Genomic DNA, 26,907 nt, shown 5'->3' on the forward strand with positions numbered 1-26,907 from the left:
TCTTGGGGCAGAGCCAGAAGTTTGAACTGTATTCAAAATGAAAAGAATGATTTCTTTTTTTGTGACGGAGCTAACATGATAGTTGTAAATCCTAAGGACTCAATTGCACATTAATACTCAACACATAAAACTAGAATAATGTTGCCGTCACAACTGTCACTATTAGCATGAAAGGAAGAGGCCTTCCAAGCCACCTCGCATCAGTGGCTTCAAAGAAAGCCATGTATTCCTCTGCTTCATAGGCAGCATGAAAATTTCTAATGTGCACACAACAATGCTTCCCTGAGTGGGATTGCTTCCAGAATCTTCCAGAACCTTTCTCGGCTGTTCTCAATTAACTCCATCTGCTCCTTAAAGGTTGATCACACTTTCAAGAAATGACAGTTGTAAATTTCCTCTTCTTGCTAAAAAGTAAATGGTAAAAAAAAGGATTATAATAAATCTCTCTTCCAAGCTGATTTTAAGTCTAAATAAACGTGACATTAAATGAAATGGCTCGTTATGAACACGAGGAAATATATAAATGTATATTGTTAAAGAATATGTGTGAGATAAGAAAATATAAACTGTTAAATTAAAGTAATGAACTATTATGACTTCAACAATATTTTAATTCAGTTTTTAACTACCATGAGCCTATCTGCATGTGTTTATATATGTTTATAATTTTCCATCCTTTTTGAGATATGGAAGATTATTAAAAGCAAAAAAAGGATGAAAGAACAGAGAAACAAAGTGGATCTCTGTAAGTGTAAGGCTGGCCTGTCTATACTATACTGTATTAAGACGGAATACGGCACAATCTCAACCAAATGAACAAAAATTCTATATGTAAAATTTGAAAAACTGGTCAATTTTTGTTAACTTATGTTAAGAAATGATTGCACTTGTGATTCTTATTAGTCTATGAAAGTTAATGTGTGAGCTCTAACATGAGTGATGAAAATGGGCGTTCCTCACTGACCTCTAAGCCATTTGAAATAAATTGAATTCTCAATCCTAAATAGGGTGTCACCATCAAATCCTTCCCCTGAAGGCTCACGGAACACTGCAGAAAAGGAGACAGAAAATCTGTCAGAGCCGGTAGGGATAAAGGATACCAGGGAAACAAAGTCCATCTGGATACCACAGGATGTATCTCAGAGACTGTGGCAGCACACACAGCTTTTAATTGAAAACAGCTCACAAAGGAAAAATTAGTTTTTCTAATGGAATCTCACTGGGTATACAAACTACTCTAAGTCCACTTTTTTTTTTTTTTTTTTTTTTGGTTTCATAATGCTTTGCTCAGGCTTTTTTCCCCCATGACAGGGTCTTTTATATTTCTACTATGGTTTGTTATGGTTTCTGATTGTGTCTTTTTATGAGAGTTCTGTGTGTACAAATGTGTGTTTCTCTATATCTGTATGTGTTTTCTGTGCTTTTTCTTTGATTTTTTTCTGCTTTTTGTTTGTTTGGTCTTATACAGGGTTGTTAGTGTTTTTCTTCTGTTATTATTTTTTAATTGTCTGCTTGTTTTCTAATGAGAGAGAGGTAGAAAGGGTGTAGATTTGGATAGGTGGGGGGTGGGGGGATCTGGAAGGAGTCGAGAGAGGAGAACCCCTATTCAAACTATGTTGTACAAAAACCCCTATTTCCAACACTAGATAATTAGTGTTACTAGATACTTTCTATTACATATATTTCTATTAAATCAAGTACAATTTGTCTAGAAGTTGTCTGAGAACTCTGTACCATGAGTCCCTCTGTAGCAAACTATGTCCTAACTGGGCAGAACTCTCTTAGAAAAATTTGCTGAGTCAAGCCAAACAGCAGCTGAGCTTTACACAGTCTCAGACCACTAACTGATTAGACAATGGCCAGAGGAGCCAAATAGCTTCTCACACCAGACTCAAACAAGGGTTAGTACTGAGATGTGGCCATTTCCACACAGGACTTCTTTTATCTAGCCATACTTCCTACCTGCCTGCTGCTGAGCCCAGCCCTGGCTCTGGGCTGGTTTATTGGGTGCCCTTTGCTGAAACATACTAACTCTAATATGTCTAATATGCTTTTGCTTTTAACAGTGGATGTGCTAAGAACTTTTAATGAGGCCAGAGATATCTACTAATCATCTCTCATGGGCTGCATGTGTGTGTGTGTGTGTGTGTGTGTGTGTGTGTGTGTGTGTGTAATACTTTAAATTGAAGAATGGGATTCAATTCCAAGGGAAAAACAGATCATTCTGAGCAACATTCTTATTCAAAGGGTGCAACAGTGAAGTGAAATTCAAATTTTTAAAATCTGGGAACATATTTATAACCTCCTTAGTGCCTCTGTGCCGGTTCTTCTGATGAGAGCTAACAAGGTCAGACAATAAATTACTCTCTTTAAGTGCACAGAAATTCCTTGTTTTTGAGAGAGGGATTCAAGCATGTTCTAATTACTTTGGCAGTGTGGTCTAAAGCTTCCCTGCAACGTGGAACCGAGCTTTTCTAACTTTTAAGGTGATGCCCAAAGCTGTAGGGGTCGTGTTCGCTGGCAGAGCATCCTCAGTTCCCACATGCCCCGTTATTGTGTGGTACTGGCGTCTTTAATTACCTAGAGAGTGCTGCCAGCATGTTGGACAGAAAAGGCTTATTAACATTCCTGTGTCCTTGTGTGTTGACAGTGGACACCCAGCCCAGTCTCTTCAGAAAAGTCAACCCACCACTTTAAACACAAAGCAGTAGTTATCTTCTCGGAATTCATGGACGAGCTACTTAGAGATCGAGCTTAATCTTGCTAAACACACATTCCAGGCTGCCATCTGAGACTTGAGTTCAGAAGGTCCCCAGAGTTTCTGCAATTTTTTAGCACCACGGGTGACCTTTCAGGTGAGTTACTCATCGAATACATTTTGAGAAGTGCTATCATTAAAAGACCAACTAGACCTCTCATGCTATGTATTTATTACACAATGGCAAATGTGCTTTTCAACCAAGCCATCATCAACCATCAAATATTACAATGTGACGAGGCATAGGAAGTTGAACACAGTATGCCAGTGTGCTATTTTGTCTTCTTTGACTGAAACCAGTTTTCACTGTGTAACCCTGGTTGTCTTGGAACTCACTGTGTGAACCATGTTGGCCTCAATCTCAGAGATCCACATGTCTCTACCACTCAAGTGCTAGGATTAAAGGCATGAAACATGGCACTTAGCCCCCACACACCATTTTTGAAAAGAAATAATCATACAGAATAGTAGAATGGACAAATTTGCAAAATTCCACCTTATTAATAGAAAATAATTGATCATAGTTCATTCCCTTAACAAGCTATGGTGGGTTGAATGAAAATTCTCCCCGTAGGCTCATGTATTTGGAACATCTGGTCCCCAGTTGGGGCCTTGGGAAGGCTTAAGGAGGGTGTGGCCTTGCTGGAAGAAGCATTTTTCTATGGGCTTTGAGAGTTTGGCGACTTGTGACACTTTTACTTTGTTTCTTTTTCATGCAGATCAAGATGTGAGCTCTCTATATTTAAGGCCGGCCCTGTGCAGCCAGGGTGGATGCTTATCCTCTGGATAAGGCTGAGCACATCTTTTCTCCTGTAAGTAGCCTGGGTTGTGGTATTTTATCACAACAATAAAAATGTAATGAATATGCATGCATTTTCCTTTAGAGCTCAGGGCTGTAGTTAACAAACAGGAATTTTCAAACTTCCCCACAGATTCTATATATCACTGCCCTCCTAGGTGTCTCAGTGGGAGCTTCCTCAGAACAATCTAGAAGGTAAGATACTAAAATAGCAGAATGAAGGAAATAGACACAGATTCCCTCTATCATGGGAGAATTCTAATTTCTTGTTTTTGTTTTTTTTTCCCCATGATAAAGCGAGAATTCTTCAGTAGATAATTGACCAATCTCAACATTTAGGTTTAGTGTACTATGTAGTTATTTAATTAATGTAGTTATTTAGAAAATCTGGAGAATGCTACAATATCAGGCAAAACAAAATCGAAAGATTATTCCAAATCTTCCCTTGGTCACTTAGTAATGTCAGTAGGCAGAGGAAAGAAGAGAAAATTAATATTTTAATCAATGTCTGTGGCAGCAACCCTCAAAAACCGGTTTCAACAAACAAAGTCTATCACTAAACTCTTATCTTTCATGGGGCTTCCATACATAATTGACTTGCTTCAGCGATGGTCTGTCAGGTAGGCATCCTAGTGGTTGAACTCCTGTAGGAAAATATTACAGAAAAGGACAGCAGAGGCTTCCCTGTGCTTACACAAGCTCACGCCAGTGCAACTGAAGTACTGAAAAACCCCTAAGATTTTTATAGTCAACTGTGATGTAGAATAGCACACTTTTCAAAGAGACTCAAATGAAAATAAAGGAATCACAAAACAAGTGGATGTTTCCTGTGGCTTAATAATGGTGGCTGAGGGATGAAATCCAGATCTGGAACTGAGTAAGAGTCAGCAGATGCCTATGATGGAAGCAAAATATGGTCGGGGAAAAAATAAACGTCTTTCTCGCCCATGAATTCTCAGCACCATCCCAGACATTCGACCTTGAAAAGACACCGTGCATATTGTGGAGTTGATCTTATGGAAGAAGAAATGGTGCTTTAAAATTAGCACATAGTTCAAATAAAGACAAATGTTTGGCTTGGATCGTAAGGCTGGTATAGAGGAATGTACCAGATGCTGAGGTAGATATTACTGTTTATATTAAATGTTTCCTCTTCTAATAATACAATCTCTTACTACATGTCTCGAAAATGCAACTGCTACTCCTCAGGTACAATTTGTTACAGGAGAGAATAACTACTTAAGGAAAGATCTATTCTTTAATGAAATAATATGTAAATTAAAGTTCACTCACTTCTTGAAGAGAAGCTGGTGACAGAATTCCTTAAATCCTTCCTCTAGATATCTATCTTGAAATTCCACCATTTTACCACCTCTGTGAGATCCGAGGACACACGACCTGTATCTAGAAAATGCCCACAGCAAGATCTGCTTCCGTTGGGGGTTCCCTAATAAATTCTCTCATCTTCTCCACAGACATTCCCTAAGCCCCATTAGGTATGCAGTGGGCACTTTGCTGGTCATGTCAAAGACAAGGTAGTCATGCCATATGAATACAACCTAAGCCTTTGGTCCATGGTCTCCCTCTAGTACACAGTCATTGTTTCTGTGATGAACATGGAATTTCTAGCTCTAATGTCACACCACATGTGGGTTAAAGTTGATGTTTTTACAGACCTTATGAAAGCCGAGTTGTCAGCTTAGCGTGATCCACAACACCTTGAGATCTACAGTGGAATTGACTTTGTCGATCATTGGACATGCCTTTAGACCAAGGCCTAGCTCATCCATGCTTTTTAAAGGATGAATATAATTTCTTCCACACAGCAATCCCAACTCTAGTTTTAACCAGCTTCCAAGATCAACTTCGGGCTCCACCTTCTTCATTAGCAGGAGTGACATTCTGAATATTGAGAGCTAACGTCACTTAGGCACCAGCCAATCAGTGCACACCGATGCTGGTTGCGACTTTTGTGAATTCTGAAGCTCCAAATGAGCTACTCACTCAAGCACTGAGGTTTCGGGACCACCTGTCACTTCTCCTATACTTCAAAGAACATATCAACTTCACAAAAACTCAAGATGTTACCCTTCTCTGTCCTCTATGTTTAAAAGCTTGGCAGATCTCCGTGAGTTCAAGGCCAGCCTTGTCTATAGAGTGAGTTCCCGAACAGCCAGAGGTATACAGAAAAAACCCTGCTGTGAGTCTTTTATTTTTAAAGATTATCTTTGTTTTGCTCTTGCACATAATTATTAAGGTGTTTGTCATTTTTTTCCATGCATAATTCTACTAAATAATTTCCAGTGCTGAGTTATGGAACCCAGAGCCTAACCTGTGTTAAGAAGGGCCCTACCACTGATAGTTATTACAGGATGCATTTCTTTTTACCTCCAACAGCCAAGCACGAGGTTCCTTCTTGCCCACCTTATTTTGTGCCCTCAGCTCAGCATTAGAAGAACTCACTGTGAAATCCACGGATGTGGCTAATTTCAACTCTGACCCAGAAAGAGACACTGCCTGCTCCTGGCTCCCCAGGCCTCGGTGACCTCAGGCCAATATTTTCCTTGGAGGAGGGATTTGCTTCCTTTTACTCCCTCTGGGAGTCACTTGCTCCTCTGCCTTTCCCTGCCAGCTACAGAGCTGCTCTGCAAAGCGCTTTTATTGACAGGCTCTGAGTCCGGGTTTCAATTTCACTCCAATCTAACAATTCTAAAGATCCGGGTCAGGGTAAAAGCCAAAGAGGACATGCCTCATAATCAGGGATCACCCCTGGGAACAGCGGAGAGCACCGGAAAGCAAAGCCCTCGGTGGCCTTCACTCACAAGCCTTCGGTATGAGGTTCTGGTCAACTTCCGGCTCTCCCTGAGCATCAACCGGAGCCGACAACACTTCCTTTTAGGTCCCGGTGAGTCACGGAATGATTAAAATCTGAAGGCCAACTTACACATCCGAGTTCTCCCCTATTTAAGCCTTTCCACCAGCTAGCACGATCGTCACTAGACCTATGTCTAAAGGCCTCTTGAAGTTACTCACAAATTACAATAACAATGCCTTCATAGCTAGAACTGAGATTCTAAGTCAGCACATGCATGCAAAATGCCCTCTGGCCTAAAGAGAGGATGAACTCTATAAGAATATATAAGTAGGGAAAAGAATTTGGCAGCCTGAATACTACTGAAAATCACCCTATAATGGTGTGTCTCTGTGTGTGCTTGCACACATGTGCACACGCTCGCGAGTGCACCATACGTGCATATTCAGCCTTGCCAAAATTCCAAAATAAAGAGAAAGTGCAATACTCCTCTTTACACATCAATTTGTTGCTGCAGAGAAGAAAGAAGAGACTAACACACTCATACTATAGCATTCGGATCAGACAGCAGCAGGCCACTGAATGCCAGACAGTTAGGAGGTAAGATCACATTGATTTACGTCAGCTTCCTTCCAGGAAGTTGAGAGATTTGACCAATGAGCATCACTGTTGACTCTTAGACCGATGTCCTCCCATCCTCCTCGGTTGTGGCCTAACACTTACCGGTAGGCCAGGCTCTTTGACATCATCACAGTTACAGCCATAGTAGTCTGGGGTCGTATCCAGTTCCAGCATGTTTCCCGGTGCTCTGACGCTCTTGCTCGCATGGCAAGACGAGCAGAGGGCAGCATTCCCCATTTCAGCTCTACGGTTCCGGCTGTCCAAGGGCCTGCCCTTGTACTGGCCTGGGCTCCCAGGGATCCCCTAGCAGAGACAGTCCATGATCCTTGGCTTCTGTCCTCAGTGCTCCGACACGTCCCTCACCAGTTCTCCCCATCTGCTGCCCGGCTTGCTGGTGTCAGAGAGAACTCAAAACCCCAGCAACTGTAGCCTGCATTCAGTGGCCATTTCCAGTTCAGGGACTGCCGGTCTATTTTTACACCTACCAGGCCAGCTATGCATGTCAATAGAGTGAGGGGGGGAGGCAGACGCGGAGCAGGGGAGGGGGTGGTATTGTTTTGTTTTTCTCCATGCAAGCAGCCTGTCCCAAGCATGGGCTGAAGTCCTGCTGTGTAAAATGTCTCTCCATAAGAGAAGTTTCGCATTCCTCAATAAATTCCTGGTAATCCTTTGATATTTTCCCCCTCCATTCTTGTCCTCACACAAAATACAAACTCTCTGTTTGCTCTGGCATGGCATGCAACTGTCATTTTGAAATTAAACCAAGTGGCATCCAAAAAGGCTGCTGTCCTCTACCTTTCATTGCCAATCATTCGCTGTCCCTTTACAATATTCACTGGAAACGTATCAGTTACCCACTCAAACCCTGTGTGGAAGTTTTAATTCATGCACAATGTGTCATGCCCCGTTCGTGTCTGCATAAGGGTAAACACTTCGATTTATTTGTAATCCTCGTTAATTTTTAATATCTGAAAATACCTTCAGATATTGCAGAAGAAAATTCTCAACTTGGCTTTCATCATAGCACAGTCTTTGAAATCATATAATAGGTTTTTGAAATATTTATTTTGTTTCTCACTAAGATAAATTCTGTAAATACACAGACGATTTAGAAGGCAGCTCCGATAGAATACAGATATGCTATGCATTACTATGGATTTAACACCCCTGCCTCCATTGGATGTCGGTGAATATGTGTCTATGGAAATCATCTTCTTCAAACACTTTCAAACTATGGCAATGGAGAGTTACTGTTTTGCATAGGACCTCACACACTTCATACTAGAAGCTATGTTGCTAAATCTCACTACATTTTATAATGATCTTATCCCTAAACTTCAGTTACTTGAGGGCATTGCTATTCAATGAAATTACCTTCCAACTGTAGAAGGTATCTTTTAAGACAGGATTTTTTTTAGACTATTGACGGATGCAGAAGTACTTCAAAACATGTAGACACATTCTCCTCTCTATTAAGAGCATATACTCTTAAACACTTCCAGTTCGAAGGTGTTACAAGAACATATACCTGAAGACAGTACCTTGGTTTCAGTAACAAAGGCATGAGATGTTGGGGCAAAGGTTGTTAGCTTGGCTGGGTCATTTTATATAGCAGAAACAGCCGACTCGTCACAACACCATCATTTCTCAACCAATGTTTTACATACTTGAGGCATGGGCTACAGGAATCTGGCAAGTGATGATGTTTCATTGTGTGTTTCAGAAATCTCCTCTCCATAAGTTAAAGTTTTAACTTTCTGTCTTTTTCTCTCAGGTTCTCAGAGCCTGGGGAAGATGTACAGTCCACAAAGACTTGCAAGGGATATACATGATCTATTCGGAATATAAACCAGGATTTCTGGCTGCTAACAGAGATGCTCTCCACCACAATTTATAATTAATATAACATTTTTTGAAATATAAAAATTCAACATTTGACCTAATGTTTAATATGGAATTATGCAACAGGGCTGGCAGGAAATTCTACAAACCACCTCTAGGTTCCCTGTTCCATTCTGGAGCTGAGATCTGGATGTGTACTTCTACATAAACATCAGGGAGACATTTAGCTACTCCAGCTGAGCTTTGCCAGCATGAGTTTGTTCCTCAGCATCCATCTGTCTCTTCGATGTTGCCCAATCTACCTGTGCCTTAGATTTTCCTTCTTCACCGAGCAGCATCTTCTCTCCACCCCCAATCCACACTCACTACTCCATCTTCCTCATCCTTCAACTCACATTTACCTGAAGTTCCGTGTTACACCCAAGTCCACGATTGCTCACTGATGTAATCTAATAGTTACTTGGTTAGAAACAGTATAAGCTTTTATTCTTTTCTTGTGTGGGCCTGTTCTCTCTCACAGATTTTTTCCGACCTAACTAAACGTGAGAAAAATGAACAAAAGGCACAGTCATCATTCCTATCTTTAACTAAGGTATATTGACCTTAATTTCTTTTTTTCTATATATTAGAACAGACTGCCTGTTATATGTTGTAACAGTAATAGACTAAATAATTTTCACCATGACAAAACTTTCTGTCCATTCTCTGACCTAACAATACACACCTCGTTTAGTATCTAAAAAACTATTAACACTGTATGGAGGTGAATTTTACTAGAAAAGAAATGGCAATACACTGTTGAGTTAAAAGAGGGGAACAGGAAGATATTAAAGTACCAGATTCTAAGGTAGCATGTTGGTAACTCTCAGATTCTTTCCTCATGGAAACATTGTCCTTCAAACTTTCTGTTCCTAGTGACATTCCTGTCACTAGGGCTGCCCAGAAGACACAGGCTGGTACTCAAATCCCAGTTCTGAATAAGAACAGGTAGAGGGAGGTAAATGGAAACCCCTCTGATCCTGTGATGACTGAAATCTCCCAGTTTCTACTGACCAGGTTTAAATGATCATCAACCCAGAAATTCCCAATATCTGTGAAAATGGAGTTGCTAACAAGCGACTTCCTCTTCACAATCACCTAAAAACTGCCACCTCCCAAAATCCAGTGCTTTCTAAATGGTAATAAACATGGAAGATCTGCAGAAAAGTTAAGATAGCTAAAAGCCAGGTGGGTGTGTCTCCAACGCATACGTGACAATCTACACACCCGATGTTTCCTCACGTTTAAAACAACGTTAACAGACACAGTATCATGTCTTAAAAAACATTCTGGTTGACTCGATCTCTCAGGACATCTGACAAAGGATGTGCTTGCTGCCCGGGAAGAACAATGTTACTACTGTTCCTTAAAAATGCTTCAAAGTCATTAGGACAAATTACTCAGAAAGCAAACATTTGCGTGTTTGAGCATGCTTGGAGCAGGAGGCATGAACTTGATACATGATTTCAAAGGTGAAATCAAAACCCCTCATGATGTGACATTTGCAGTATCTTCTCAAGTTCCCGGACGTTTTGCTGTTATTATTTCATCTGTATTCATCTTTTGATCCATTACAAGAGGAAAACAATTACGGACTGAGAACAAAGGCTGGCTTCTTTGCTGTGAAAGTCTTTTCTCAAGTTCCTAAAACAGCAAATCTGAGAAAATGGCCATTGCTGTTTTCAATTGCACCTTTTAAATGAGGACTCAAGGTTTCAGAGCCAACAGGAAAGTCACATTCGAAGAAGAAATCTCCATCTCCGTTACGTCATTTGACCTAAAGCCTTCTGAGGGAGAGTTTTGAAAAGCTCTTGGCAGGCACTATTCATTGAAGTCCTTGTTTGACCATTAGGTGACCCATGTGAGTTTATAAAACCTTATCAAATCTGTGCTTCAATTTTCTGCTTTGGAAAGTTCTTCGACTAGATCGCTACCTCCCTCTAGGCTCCGGAGGTTTTTGTCTTCTAAGACACAAAGATCTGTTGGTATTTGAAGCACTATTTAATACTCAGAGGTAGCTGAAGCTGACTGAACAGCCATCTGTCTATTCAGACCATCTGACAGGTGGGGGGATTAGAATTTCTTGCTTGTTGTCTTTGTTCTTACTGCTTTCCCTGGAGGACTCCTGAATATTATCAATAATATATACTCCTGTCGAGGAGAGCGCCCCCTGCCCTGCCGTCCTGAGACATTAACTGGATTGACATAACTCTCAGAGTCTACCACTATGAAATAATGGTTACACTGGTCTTCCTCTTCCAAACTTACTGCAAGATGTTGTAGAACCAGTTAGACACCTCTACAAAACCTCAGGGGCTAAGAGGGGCCCCAGTGTTCCCCAAGTATTTTTATTAACTTGTTCATAAAGTGTGAATACTATCACATTAATTGTTTTCTAATTACTGCAAGCCTGTTGAGGATCAAAGGAGAAAGAAAATTTCACTCCTAAATATGGAAGTTAATTTTTCTTTCTTGGTTCTGGAGAGATGGCTTAGCAGATAAAGTCAACTTCTGCTGTTTCAGAGGACACAGTTTGGTTTCCACCCTGGGCAGCTCAGTTGCCCTCCTCTTTGGTTACTACACTCAAATGAACAATGCCCCCTTCCACATCCCCACAAGACATAAACATAAATAAAAATAATTGTTTTTATTTAAGTAGCATTTTCTTTTACCTCAAACTTGTAAGGGTTATCACACAAATGAAAAAGGCCATGTAGAGCTTCTCCATTTAAAGCAAAACAACTATCCTAATAAGTTATTTAGCATCCTGTGTTTTATAGTTCACTGTTTCATATATGTTTTATGTGACTTTTGCTGAATTTAAAATTCTTTAATAAATCTAGGGAGATATATATCAGTCAGTAAAATTCTTGACTTCAAGCATGAGGTTCTAAGTTTGATTCATCTGTCTCCTACACAAAGCCCACAAAAATAGATAAATAAGTAAACATTTAAAAATTATATAAAATGTCAAGTGCATTCACTTGCAATCCTGGTATTGTAAAGACCCAAGACAAATGGTTCCTGGGTTTCACTGGCCAGCCAGCCTAGGGCCTAGCTCAATAGACGACTTCCAGTCCAGATAGAGATCTTGTCTAAAAACAAAACAAGCAAAAACCCAAGGAAGGGTGAACTTGAAGTTGACCTCCAAATCTCTCTGTCTCTCTGTCTCTGTCTTTGTCTCTGTCTCTGTCTGTCTGTCTGTCTCTCTCTCTCTCTCTTTCTCTCTCTCTCTCTCTCTCTCTCTCTCTCTTTCACACACACACACACACACACACACACACACACACACACGTGTATCCTCCTATACACATGAATGAATACACATTTAATAATAAAATATAGGGGCTGCAGAGTTGACTCGACAGCTCAGAGCACTTGCTGTTTGCCTTGTATTATGTTCCTTGTTCACACATGATGGTTCACAAGCCTCTCTATCTCTATCTCCAGAAGATTTAATACTTTCTTATATCTTCCTCATGACGTGCATACAGCACACACACACACACACACACACACAAATACTCACTTTGTCATTCCATTGCATGCAAATTCTCCAAAACACCATCACGTGAAACCAAGGACAAGTTAATCCAACTTTCTGAATCACTGAACTAAAGAAGTGAAACCAGTACATTCTGTGCAGAAGCCCAGTTGGCTGTTTTCTTCCATGTTTCAGCCTGTTCAATATAATTTATTTGGCTAAAATGAAACTCATAATGATTTTTTTTGTCAGCTGAATCTGTTATGTAATTGATCAATAAGGACAAGTGCATAATGTATGGATTCCCAATAGAGTCCCTGTATCAGTGGGTGGCTGATTCTTTTATTGAGGTCAGTGCAAAGGAATTCTACTGTGTGTGCTTTACACACATTCACCAAAATGAATAACACCAAGCTATTTGTGGGCCCACAACATCAATTAGCCAACTTACTTTTACAACCCTTCCAGCTATGATTTCATTCCAGACTGTTGCCTCTCTGACGTGTGGCATACCAAGGGCAACATTGTTTAACAGAGAGTCTAACAACTTCTGAAGTTTTCCAAAGGCCACAGTACTCTGTGCCCAGTACAAAGTGGCCACTCAGCAAATGTCACTTGCTGACATTAAGGAGCCTGTGAAGTAAGAAAGGTAGAGTGCTCAGAGAAGACCATTGGAATAATTCTAAGTTCTGTGAAAGGGAGATTAAAATTCAGTATAACCACTGAGTACTCCTACTTGACCTGAAGAAAAAAATACTTACTTACAACACTTCCAAACCAGTCTGACACCAGAGTGTCTTTGGAAAAACCAGGCAAGTGAATAAAACCAAAAACACAAAATCAGAACTAGGGTCACAGTAGAGTTTTAAAGTTATGTTTAAAACCCAGTCCAATTTTTTTTTATTTTATTAACCTTTCTGAACTAAGGAAAGGAGCTGAAAGGGATAACCAGAACTCTACTCACTGAAGGTGAATGGAAAAGGAATAGTAGGTGGCATTGTTCTTGGCTAAAGCCCTGAGGACTGACATTCTCAGCAAGGAGGCTGTTAATGGGAGACTGGGACAGAGTTGCCCAGCTGAGGTCTGTATGCTACATGCCACAGCTGTCTAGTCTTTTTCATTAAAAGGAAACAAGAAAAAGAAAAAAAAAAAAAAAACAGGCCAAGCAGTTAAATACAGTGTTTGAACATCTAGACGGGATAGGGAACAATTCTGTACTGTGAGGGTTTGCGTGTAGTCTCTGAAATGTACCACATCAACATATTACTGTTATATATGCAGCAAAGACTCTCTTGCTCTTAGCTCAACTGAATGACCCATCACTGAGACCAGCAAAAGAAAACTGGCTTTCCTTTCATACGATCCATTCTCAAATTGCTTAGGATTTCCTTTCCTTTGAAGGTTCCTAGCATTAAGCTATACACATTTAAATGTTGTTTGCACATGTATCCAGATAGTGAAGAGAGATCATTTCTGGTACACATTTTGATCTATATCACAAGAAGTTTTTTTTATTATTTTGATCCATTTGGCATTATCAAAATGTTCTTTTAACTATAAATCCCATGCCATTATACATGCAAGTATTTTCATCTAATGATCTCAAAGTATGTTTGAAATTTTGTGTGTATGGTTGTGTGTGTGTGTGCACATATGCATTCGGAAGTCAGAGGTCAGTATCATGTGTCTTCCTCAGCTTTACTCCACCTTTTGAATAGTAAACCTTACTATAAAAGTTTGCAGCATGACAGGCCTTATGTTCAGGAGTAGTTGACCAACATATAATGGACTCCATGCTCTGGGGGGGGGGGTATTTTTATTTGGTTATAGTTTGGTGGGGTTTTGTTTATTTGTTTTTTGTTTGTTTGTTTGTTTTCTAGTTGAGTGTTACTTTATTGGTTTGGGGAATTTTTCTTGTTGTATTTTGGTTTTCATATGTTCAAGAAGAACCTAAGGTTTGGTGAATGTAGAGTGGGAAAGATCTGGAAGGACTTGGGGAAGGGGAAGAAGATGATCAAAATAGATTTTAATCAAAAATGGTGCTAAATTATAAAAATATATTTAAAACATTGCAGATAAACAAGCTTCACACACTGAAATTAATCAGGCCCGAAGTCTATACATCCCAATGGACTTCTACAATTTCACTAACAATTGTGAACTCTGGTGCTTCACACTAGACTACACTTTCACTGTCAAGTAGACTTTGATGCACCTATCCACCACTGAAACAAACAAATAAACAAAACAACACAAAACAAACAAACAAAAACAAACCCATGATAGAGTTAAAACTAGAAAAACGATTAGCTCAATAAAGCTAATTGGTTGGGGTTTTGGTTTTGTTCATTTAAACAGTGTTCCTCACTGAACATAGACCTCACTAGTCTTAACTAGATTGGCTGATCACCAGACTCCACAACTTTCCCAAATGTTTCCACAGGAATTGGGAGTCCAAACTTGGGTCTTCATGCTTGTGTAGCAGACACTTTACCAACTGAAACAGACACTTTAGCCTTGGTTTCTACATGTTAAGATAATAATTGCCCAACAAAATCCACACAAACAGGCATCTGAAATCCAACAGATGATGCAAAAATTTGAAATATAAAGCATGTGGGACAAGGGACGTACAAATGTTTCTCAATGGTGTACAAGGTCCTGGGCTCAAACCCAAGTACAATAAAGCAAACAGGAAATAAAAAAATAATAAAGAATAGTATACTACATACAGCTTCCAGGCATTAGCCAATCAAGAAAAATTCAAGTTCAAGATAAATATCCAACCTTGTGCACATTGGATACTATGGGGATATCCGCAGAATACTCTCTGGTTTACTATGAAGATGGTCCCAGTTTCCTTTGTTCTGTATCTACTGAGTCAAGTGCACACCCCCTGCAATGCTCCCTTACTTCAGTGAATGGCTGTAAACATGGCGTTCTCTACTTTAAATTGTGCTTTGAGCATGCACTTAACTTAAAAGAGCAGTAGCATTAAGCAATGGACTTGTAGACTAAACTCAATTTATTTCAAACATAGAGTACCGAAAAGATACTAAACTTCATAGTCCAGCCAATAATTCATTTAGCCAGTGTTTCAAGGTCTCTTTAAAACAAATGCATTGTGACTCTTAAGGTATAAAAAAAGTATTTCTAGTCTTTATGTATTATTCATTGTAGTATAAATATCCTGGTTACATATTGTTTGTTTTCCCTGGAGAGGAGCAGAATTATTTTAAGTTTTCAATTACTTTTGAGATGGAATCACCTTACAAGCAATCAGAAACTCTGGGATATAAGTACAAGAGACATAAAATATTATAAAATCAATACCATCAATTTATTCTTCTAAAATTATTACCAGTGAGATCTTCTGGTCTCTGGGCTAAGTTGTTGCTGAGCATATGCTGCAAGGGAATCTATTTTGAAATTTAGTATTCCCGTCTGTATAATAATGAGACTCATGCGAATGTTTGTAAGTGTTTAATCTTTAAAGTCAGACATTTATAAATCATGCTATTAGGTCAGCTTATAGGATATCTTCTGTACAGGAAGAAGAAGGAAGGAGAAAGAGAGAGGGGAGGGGAGACAAAGGGAATACAAAAGATATAAAAAAATGAAGAGCTAGTCCTGAAAATTAGGATGTTCATCATTTAAGAGCATTAAGGAATATTTCCAATGCTTTTCTTTTCTACTGAGTTTTTAGAGGAGAATTTAAACATGCTCTGTGTTTCCATATATCAGTAGAGAGCCTTTCTCCTAAGCCAGTGTGATGGTTGATATATGCTCAGTCCAGGGAGTGGCACTATTAGAAAGTGTGGCCTTGTTGGAGTAGGTGTGGCCTTGTTTAAGTAGGTGTGGCCTTGTTGGAGTAGGTGTGGCCTTGTTTAAGTAGGTGTGGCCTTGTTGAAGTAGGTGTGTCACTGTGGGTGTGGGTTTAAGACCCTCATCTGAGCTGCCTGGAAGTCAATATTCTTTCTGCTAGCAGCCTTCAGATGAAGATGTAGAACTCTCAGCTTACACCATGGCTGCCTGGATGCTGCCATGCAACTGCCTTGATGATAATGGACTGAACCTCTGAACCTGTGAGCCAGCTCCAATTAAATGCTGTTCTTATAAGACTTGCCTTGGTTATGGTGTCTGTTCACAGCAGTAAAACCTTAACTAAGACAGCCACTGTCCTGCACACACCCACTCCTGGCTCAGCCTTCTCTAGCTGGGAAGCTAGCACAGCATCTGCCTTGCTATCTGAACTGGGTATCTTGATGTTTGGCTGTTCCCTTTCCCATCTATATCCCCACAGAGTATTCTCACTCTTTTCCCTTTGCTACTATTTTAGATCAGTAAACCTCCTTACAGAATCGCTGAGACCGCCAACTAGACCACTCCCTGCTGTAGTCTTGCTGTATTTCAGCCCATTCTCCTACACATATCCATAGAGACTACATCCCAGCAGCATGCCAGGTACTCCTAAACCCTCATGACAAAAAACAAAACAAATCTAACCTAGTGCAGATCTGGTTCCCAATAAACACGCTGGTTTTCATAACCTCTGTCTGTTCTTCCAGGCAATTGCTTGTTGGAGGTATATGAAACCAATCCTCCATCTGTTCCCTTCTCTTTCCTCATTAGAATCCATAAGAATTCTCTTTGAAGCCCTGCCTAGCCAAGGTTAGGGGTCAGCGGTTGGCATAGGGACATCATGGTGACCGTTAACCCATATGGACTCGTGATGTGCAGAAATCATACTTTACCAGGTCTGTTTGTCCCTAGTGCTTGTGACAATGCCTCCACATAGCAGGGATGCACAGACAGTTACTGAGGAGGGGGAAATTGAACAGTAAAAATCTTCCTTAGCGTGTTTAAAATGATTGATTTCTGCAAACATCTACTTCATTTATCCCATAAATATTTATTTAGCACCACATGCTAGGCCCAAACCCATCATCTCAATAAGAAGATGCAAACATAATATTAATGATGTGCACACAGAAACGCTTCAATGGAATCTCTCCGAATAGCAATATGCAGCAAATTTATCCAATTACCATTAAATGTCCCTTTGTTTTGTTCTCATTTCTGTCCTGCCAGTTCTTGATATGGTTATTTTTGTTTTTCAGATGCTTGATTTTTGTTATGAAATGGTCCAGACACTGAATCTATTAGTCATCATTTGAATATGAGAAATAATGAAAAGATCCAACACGCAAATGGCGACACAAACAATAGTAGTGAAGGTGTTCATTAGATTAGGATGTAAGGATGGGGTTGCAGAGTACCCAGGAGCTAGCAGAATAGCCTCGGATACACACAGGAGAGTAGCATCACTGCTGCTGACCCTGCAAATTCAGGGTTTGCTCTGTAAAGGTTTATGGATTACTCCTACAATAAGGACACAAACACATACACATACACACACACACACACACACACACACACACACACATACACACACACAAACACACACTCCTGAGAATTGGCCATCATGAATCTATAAATATATTATGTATAGTAAAAACTCCTTTTCACTCCATCCTTTCCTACTTTGTAGAGCTGTTCTGCATTCTTTCACTGCTGGTTTCCCACCCCTAACACACACACAGACACACACACATTAGATCGACAGGTTTTTCCTTACAATCACCCAGCCCTCGTCATGGCCATTACCTCTGTCATTCCAGCCCTTTCCAAAGCCACACTCTCTGTAAGGTCACCACTTCTATGACAGCCTCCAGCTTCTGACACCCATCTTCTTTCCACTACTACTCCTTACTTGTCTCATACATTCCTTTATTCCCAGTGTCTTTTTCTTTCCAGGCCAATTTTGATAGCTTAAATGAAGCTACCATCAATCATTTCGGAGGTGCATAAATGCAAAATGCATCGTAGTCAGGCAATTGCTGCAAAGTGCCTATAGAAAACAAGCATTCTCTTCCTTTTCTCAGGAACAATGACCAGTTACTCAACGACAGACCTCTTTTCATCCAATTATTCGTCTGAATGTTATTTAGACGAGTGCCTGCAGTAGCTATCCCTTAGAAACAATGAACGCCAGAAAAATTCAGCCTTGCTTCCTTTCTCTGATGATATACAGTTTCAAATTACAGTTTTCAATTTTGAAATCCCCATGTTTATAAATTTTACCTTTTTAATACATATTCTTTTCTGAGGGCTGGGCGGGGTCTTGCTATGCAGCCCAGGTTGGTCTTGGGTTCACACCCACTTGTCTCCCTCTCAAAGTAGGTGGGACTACAGGTATATACCACCATAACTGCTCTTTAAATTCATATTTGATAATTCAGTTGCTCTAATCAGATTTTGTCCAATTTTGCTAAACAAACTGTGTATACTTCATTCAGTCCACCAATGACCATCTAATTTTATGCCAAATTCTTCTCTCAAAAGAATCATCTATAAGAGTGAGTGTAGCTTCTATTAACCATTGCCATCGTAAAATGCCAATTTTGTTGAAACATTCTATTTTAATAACATTGATTGTAGCCGATGGGGTATTGAAGACTAAAATCCATTTCTGATAAGATGCTTCCTTCTACTTCTTCTCAAAGCTGATAAGACTTAGTCTATTAATCTTACTTATGATGTAGAAAGATTGATCTTTCTGTGGTGATAAAAGCAGATAAATCCCCGATTCCCTGCTGGACAGAGCAGAGCCATTTAGATTCATAGCCCAGCACTTCATTTCTAACCTCAGTGGCCTTCCTTTTTCTGTTCACTTGTCCCTTGGTCCACTCTGTTTTAGGCAATAAATAACACTAACAGTAAAACAACTCACAAGAAAGTTTGGAGCTGGGTCTGGCTTTGAATCCAACACCTGTGGTCTGTCCTTTAAAACATTTAGTTGAGATTTGGGGGGAAATGAATCATTTTCAGACTCATTTTCTTCCCCCTCCCCCTCCAAAAAAAAAAAAGAAGTTAAAAATATCTGCCTCATATGAGAACTTTGTGATTCACTACAGTGCACAGGAGCAACATCTGCACCCAGTCCCTCTGTCCCCGGCCTCCTGTGGCACCCACACACCACTCACCCTGATTTCAGAATAAAGGGGTCAGACCTCTTCAGGCCTCCTGCTGCTGGTGACTCACAGTGGACTCCTCTCAGGAGCCAGCCCCGCTTCTCTATCCCACTCTCAAGTCATTGTCTCTTCCGCTACATCTAGGGACAACCGGTAATTAAGATGCTGTATCTTTTTCCTCTGGTGCTGAGGAGGATTAACTTGTTTCTAAATTCAGCCCTACGCTACTGGAGGGCTGCCATCATGAGGGCCCTGGGGACGACCCTCGGGGTAATTCAGCTATGTTTTCTTTCCCAATACTGAGCCTTGTCTTACAATAAATATAAGCTAGTAGTGACTGGCCAAGCACAAGTATTAAGTCCCTTCTTGGTGATCTCCAAATGTTGCTGGAATTGCCCTGGCTGTAGTCCCCTCTGCCTGAAGGACACACCAGTGTTGATGATTTCTGACGAGGACTAGGCAAATATGTGACAATGTGATGAATGGCCTGCCAGGACCAACTATCTCCTCTAGGTCGGTTTTTTTCACCCTGTTCGCACATCTAATGCCAGGTCCCAGGTGTCCCTGTCCACAACCCAGGAAGGAGTTTGTTCCTGTACTTTAAATCGCAATACTTTTTAACTGAAAAATAAAGTTTTCCTTTGACTACACATATTTATCAAAAGAATCATCCTCAATGGTTAAAAAAAAAAGTCTTATCAAAATGATCATACCGACACGGACATTTGAAATAGAGACAATAGTAAAAACGCAATATGGCAACATGAATATGTTGGAAGCTTAGGAAATGAACTGAGAGGAAAAACTGAATTTAAACATATACTAAAAATAAATCTAGGACTGTAGGGACAGGTTAGCAGCAAAAAGCAATGGCTGCTCCTGCAGAGGACCTGGGCTCAGTCCTCAGCACCCACAAGGCAGCACACAACACTCTGTAAGTTCAGTTCCAGAGACTTGACAGCTTCTGACAGCTTCTGGTTCCCTGGAGCACCACACACTTGCGGTGCACATAACGAATGCAAGCAAAACCCTCGTATATGGAAACTGTAAATAAATAAACAAATAAAAGAAGATAAAATACATTTAAAATATAGATTACAAATGCATATAGATACATGCATACATACGTACAGCTGTATCATACCATGTAAACAGAATCACAATTTTTTTTCAAGAATCTGCTCTGATAAGAACTAATCCATAAAAAGAAAGAAAACATAATCAAGTTACGCCAAGCACTAACAGGGGGCAGTTTAGACAGCTAGAAACAGTTTTCTGCTTTCTCTTTTATATGCTAAAGTGTTTTTTTTTTCCTAGTCAACTTTATTACTCTGCTTGGTCAAATTCTTGGCCTCTAGATCCCGAGGCATTAAATGGTAATTGAGCTCAAAAAGAAAGGAGTGAGGGAGCAAAGAAAAAGTCTTTGAACTTAAGCCTTTTGTCTGTATATGACACTTTAATATCTTGCCAGATGTGTTTTTATCTCTCCATCTTCTATGGAAATGCATGTAGTTTCAGGGAGAGAAACTGCTCCTTTAGGATATGTGGAGTCACAAAGATCCCATTGAAATGCACTGTGCTCTTGTGCGCAGGAATGCCAGGGCGTTGAAATTCAGTCACAATACTCTGCTTGTTGCAACACAAATGTTTATTGGGTGCCCTAATTCACAGGTCTGTCTTCACTTGAGTGTATTAGAACAGTCTTACCACAGCCACTGAGACCTTGGTGAGCTCGGTCCTTCTGCATCCCAAATGGTGTGCACGCACTCTAGTGACTTTCAGATGGGAGACACTTACAGCCATCAAGGACTTGAACATTTTGGAATCTGGAACACTAATACATTCCCCAAGGAATGACGTTTAAAACTCAGTATTACAGCCTACGCTCAGATAATCTGCATGCCTGGGTCAAGTCTATGCAGCTATTTCATGGGAGAAAAGTGACATTTGTCAAGTCAGAGTCAAGAGAAAAAAATTACAGAGCGGAAGCAAGCTTCAGAGCAGTTTAACATGACTAGGCAGTATGGCAAATAGGTTCATGAGACAGGAGAGGTGAGTAAGCATGCGTACCGGGAGAGGACTGCCAACACATGGATGTAGAGTTCATGCGTCCCAGAGGAGAGTCATGTGCTACAGAATGGGAATTCTTATTTAAAACTGAAGAAAGTGTGTAACACGAATAGAAATGTTTGTTTTACACATCAGTTTGACTAAATATGAACAGGATATTAGATTTAAAGTAGGACAAAAGAAGAAAAAAATATATCTCTAGAAAAGATTTGTTCCTGCTTCCAAAGCATCTTTAATCTCTCTGCTAATTAATAAAATCAAGGACAGCTTTATATAAACAACTTAAAAACCCTGCTTTGGGTTGCTTGTGAACCAGTTGTTTGTACTTATTATAATATATAGGTTTCCTAGTAAAGCTGTTCTTTCTAGATTTGAGTCCAAAGATTAGCCCACGACAAGCTGGCATTTAGAAGAGGGAAAGTGGGTGTTTAGAGTCAGCAGGGCATCTGTCACATACTAGGCAGTGTTGACATGATATGGGGGCTATCCATGGTCTTTGCATGATCGGCTCTCGGCACAGCAAAGCTGCATGCACATGTGAGGGTTCAATGCACAAGTTTTCCTCTGGTGCATTGAACCCTAGGAGTTCATGGGCTTACAGGGAATACCTCAAGGCTCTTCAGTAGACACATTAGCTGTCACGACACCATCCGTCATTTATGCAAGGAAGACAGATGGAGCCTTAATATAGATACTGACCTGTTGTTAAATGAATGTTAGAGTGGCGTACAAACTGCTTCCCAGCATGTGCCAGCTTCCAATATCACTACCTTTAATTACAGCTTACAGTGAATGCAAAAGAGATAACTAAGTATTTTATCAAGGAAGTATGGAGATGGAAAGGGAGAAGTTAGCTTAAGCCCTAGTGCTTAGTAATCTTTATTAGTTATTATTTATATTTTTAAGACTTGTTTAATAAGACTCTCTTTTCCTTCTCATTGACTTAATTTTTTCATTTGTTCATTTACTTACATTAGAAAAGACTTTTTTTAAGTATGACTCATAGTTTTCATTTGTGTATTTGCTCAGATTTATATAGCATCCCGAGAGACTCTCAGGTTGGCATATCCCATCATTTTCCCTGCAAATTCTGACTTGAATCGGGCATTTTCAGCTCTGGCTCCTTTTGCTGGAAATGGCATTGAGAAGCCAAGGCTGGGGCTGAGTGTGCTCACTGCTGTCATCATGTCAATACGTTGGAATCTCTGAGTGTTCACAGCTAGAGGAAGCACACACACAAACACACACACACACACACACACACACCCCTCTGCTGGGGCTGAGTGTGCTCACTACTGTCACCATATCAATACATTGGAATCTCTGAGTGTTCACAGCTAGAGGAAACACACACACACACACACACACACACACACACACACACACACACACACACACACCCCTACATGCTTCCTTTACACTGAATTGGATAAAGTTTTAAAACAATAAGCTCATATTGATTCTCCTGTAGATGTTTTTAATATTTTGAATGACAGTTCCTTTTCTCACACACAAAAAGGGAAAAGAATCCATTGATATAATAAGTAATGTATAATAATTATTATCTGTATGTTCCCACAGTGCTCTTGGCAACACTGTTTCATTTTAGTCTCTACTTCTGCACTTTTCATATATATTTATCATACACGTATATATATTATGGTGGTTTGAATACGTTTGGCCTCCATAGACTCATGAGTTTGAATGCTTGGCCCATAGGGTGTGGCACCATTAGGAAGTATCACCTTATTGGAGGAAGTATGGCCATGTTAGAGAAAGTTTGTCACTGTGGTAATGGGGTTTTGAGTTCTTAAATGCTCAGGCTATTTCCAGTGTGACACAAATAGAGTCTCCTATTGAGTGCCTTCAAATAAAGATGTAGAACAGCTCTGCCCCTTCTCCAGCACAAGTCTGACTGCGTGATGTCATGTTTCCCACCCTGAAACTGTAAGCCAGCTCCAAAAACATCTTTTTTTATAAAAGTTCCCTTGGTTATGGTGTCTCTTCACAGCAATAAAACCCTAACACGTGTGTGTGTGTGTGTGTGTGTGTGTGTGTGTGTGTGTGTGTGATATATCATCACTTGCAACAAAATTGTGGCTAACAATCACACATCCAGAATGTAAGGACTTCCAACTCTATACTATTTCTACTATGCCAAGCAGAAAAGAGAAACCATTTTTATGTTAGCCATTTATATTCAAAGCCTCTGCCATGTAATCCCTGCTGCCTGCCACCCCTTCACACTCTCTCTATATAAAGCAATGTGCTTTTTATTCTTTCCTTGGCATCTTTTTGAGACTTGTTTGGCACACGATTATCACTAATCTAATATCACTGAAATGCAGTGCCTCAAAATCATATTTTCATTTACTTTTTTTCATACAATACATTTTGATTATATCCTTCCTCCTTCCCCAGATCCTTTCTGTCTTCCTACCCACCTAACTTTCATGATTTTTTTTCTTTTTCTCAAAACAAAAACAAACACAAAACAAAAACCTAAAATCAAAACAAAACAAAAAAACAAATAAGACAAAACAACAACAAAACCACACACACACACACACACACACACACACACACAAATGTACACACCAGAATAAAAACAAATAACAACAAAGACAAAAACATCGGGATAACATTTAAAATGCAAATACATAAAATATCTAATCTTACAAAAGAAAAAAAAACATGGAGTCGGTTTTATGTTGGCCAATAATTCCTGGACATGGGCCTGCCCTGGCAGGTGGTTGATATATCATATCACTGGAGAAAACTGATTTGCTCTATCCTAGCAGCATCCCTCAAATATCTTATCGGTTAGAGACGAGGCTTTGTGTCCTCCTCCTCTTCTCAGTGCTGGCACTGTCTGCCTTGAACCCGTCCCGTTCTCGCATGTGCTGCCAGTGTCTCTGTGAGTTCACGTAGCAGGAGTCCAGTTGTGTGGAGAACAGCATCCTTGAGTCCATCCACCAGCTCGGGCTCTCACCTTTCCTCCTCTTCTTCTGCACAGATCCCTGAGCGGTGGGGGGAAGGGCGCAACAAAGACATCTGGTGTAGGTCTGAGTGCTCGCCTACTCCCTGAACATTGTCCAGTTGTCTCACAATCATTTGCTGTGTAGCCATTAAAGCCCAGCTCTGTCCTCTACTTGGATTAGTCTAGGAATTTTCCTGTTTGTTTTATCCTGTAGCTGTGTCCCCTTTGATCCTAATGAGTTTATTGCCTTTAAGCCTCTGAGAGAAGAAACCCTTCACCTTGGCAAACCCAAGCCATCCTTCAAGCCCTCCTTCTTTGCAAAACGTAATTAGCTACTCACTGTGGGTGTAGACTTGTAGTAGTGTTTGCCCAGCATATGTAAGGTTCAGTCCTCAGGACTGCAATAAAAGTATCAAATTATAAGACCTAACCTATCAATGTCTTTTCTGTTTCCACTAATATGAACCCTAAACCGTTTCCCAAAAAGCAAAGTTACTTGAAAGAAAGAACATTTTCTCTCTCAGGCAATAACTTTTGTCATCTTCAGTGTGATATTTGGTGCACAGTGGTTATTTATTAATATTTTTTTCTGATCCAAGAGATAGATCAATTCAGAGATCTGAATTATAGACACCTGAACTCACCTTGGATGGAGAAAGAAGACTTGAAGGAGGATGCATGGGACATTTTTATCTAAGATAAGAATGAAGAGAAATAAAACAAATGCAGCCTAAAAGAATTTCTGGTCAGGCATGGTAGTACAGGTCTTCAATCCCAGTGCTTGGGAGGCAGAGGCAGGCAGATCTCCGAGTTTGAGGACAGCCTGGTCTATAAAAGCAAGTCTAGGACAGCCAGGACTGTCTAAAAACGGGGGGGGGGGGCAGGTGAAAATAAGGAGTAAAACCAGAATTTCTGGTTGTCTTAAAGTGAACCATTATTAAAATTTAAAACCCTAATTTTTCTTTGAATACCAAAGGACTCTAGTGGCCAAACTGTCCCATAGTCCTTTCCACAGTTAACTATGGAGCACACCACATAGTCCCTTCCACAATTAACTAACTGTGGAGCACACCACATAGTCCCTTCCACAATTAACTAACTGTGGAGCACACCACATAGTCCCTTCCACAATTAACTAACTGTGGAGCACACCACGCGATTGCGAAGGTAAAGCGTACATCTCAGCAGGTTTTTTTTTTCTTTTGATGGAAAAACAGCACTTAACTTTCTACAGATTCTCTTTCCTTCAAAGCTGCTTCTTGGACTTAGAGATCGCATTGATGGACTGAGGCCTCTTGTGGGGAATGACAGACTGCGCATGCCCAGTGTCCTGGACAAAGCCCCCACGCTGCCCTGCTGCCATACAGGTCTGCTGTCTTCTCCTTGATCCTTAGTCACACGGGCCTTCATTCCTGCTCACAGTGATGTGCACTTTTCTCTTCTCCCTCCCACACCTAGGCTTTGATGCCTGCCCCTTTAGAGCCCACACTGAAGCCTCTGATTAGTAGGTGACCTCCTCAAAGGAAAGCTCCTCCTGTCCCAAGTGACTTCTTTCTATCCAGAAAGAGTCACAGCTGCAGGTCTCCTGGCCCACTTGCACTTTGCTGATTAGAAGCATATTAGGGTATGGCATGCTTTAATTAAAGACTGCAGCCCAGGGGGATTTGGAGGCCATAAGGAAAGAGGGAGTTGCTGCCATACCCTAAAAGAAGTGGAGGGTTATATAGTTGAATGATCCGTGCATGCCTCAATTTCTCTTCAAGAGTTTACTTTAGGCGCTTGTGAACTTTGGCATCCTACAAGTTCAAAGGGGGCCATCATGCCTGATGGAGATCACTGTGAAATGATTAATCCCACCACAGTCATGGTTTTCTGTGGGTCTTTTAACCTGGCATTGTCAGCTCACAGAACCCCTAATAGAAAATAGAAGAACCACAATAGACTTCCTTTAAATGACTCAAGTCAACACAGGAGACACAAAACAACAACCACACACTTCACAGGTGACCTCATCTTCTAAATGAAGCCTGAATAACTTTTCAGAGACCGCCAAACACCACAGCAGGAACAATTTCTTACCACCACTTCTGCCGCCACGTAAGACCTTTTAAAGAAAATCTGCATCATACACGCAAAAATAGACAATCACAAGCCCATTAGGCCAAAATGACACTCTCTTCCTGTATTTGTGGAAGGTCTCATCACCACAGGTGGTCTGTGGGATCCTCCAAGGACAATACTGTGTCTGGGGCAGAGAGCTGGCTCAAAAATAAATGAAGAACAGCTTTGAAATACCACCACACTATCTCACTTATAATAATGGGAGGAGATAAAGACATCATCAAATATGGCCCAGAGCCAGTGGGAGCCATCAGTAATACTAACAGCCCGCAGGTCCCCACTGTAACACTGTGATCAGGCCTATCTGAGCCAAGGTCATCAAGGATGAACCAAAGGTCACCACTGGT

The 26,907-nt window shown here is 40.4% G+C and overlaps 1 protein-coding gene across 9 annotated transcripts in view; it reads right to left on the minus strand.

The window, feature by feature from the left end:
• ANK2 (ankyrin 2) overlaps window positions 1-26,907 on the minus strand; it is a 539,079-nt gene that overhangs the window by 193,771 nt on the left and 318,401 nt on the right. For 2 of the 9 annotated variants that reach the window (XM_080915853.1, XM_080915852.1), the window contains exon 1: window positions 7,093-7,430. The exons of the other annotated variants lie outside the window; for them this stretch is intronic. In XM_080915853.1, coding sequence (XP_080771979.1) covers window positions 7,093-7,227 — 135 coding nt within the window. In that variant the 5' untranslated portion in view covers window positions 7,228-7,430. Of the gene's footprint in view, window positions 1-7,092; window positions 7,431-26,907 lie in introns of those variants that run through there. 9 annotated transcript variants of the gene reach the window in all.

Source organism: Micromys minutus, assembly GCF_963924665.1.
Source record: "Micromys minutus genome assembly, chromosome: 4".
Lineage (NCBI taxonomy): Eukaryota > Metazoa > Chordata > Mammalia > Rodentia > Muridae > Micromys > Micromys minutus.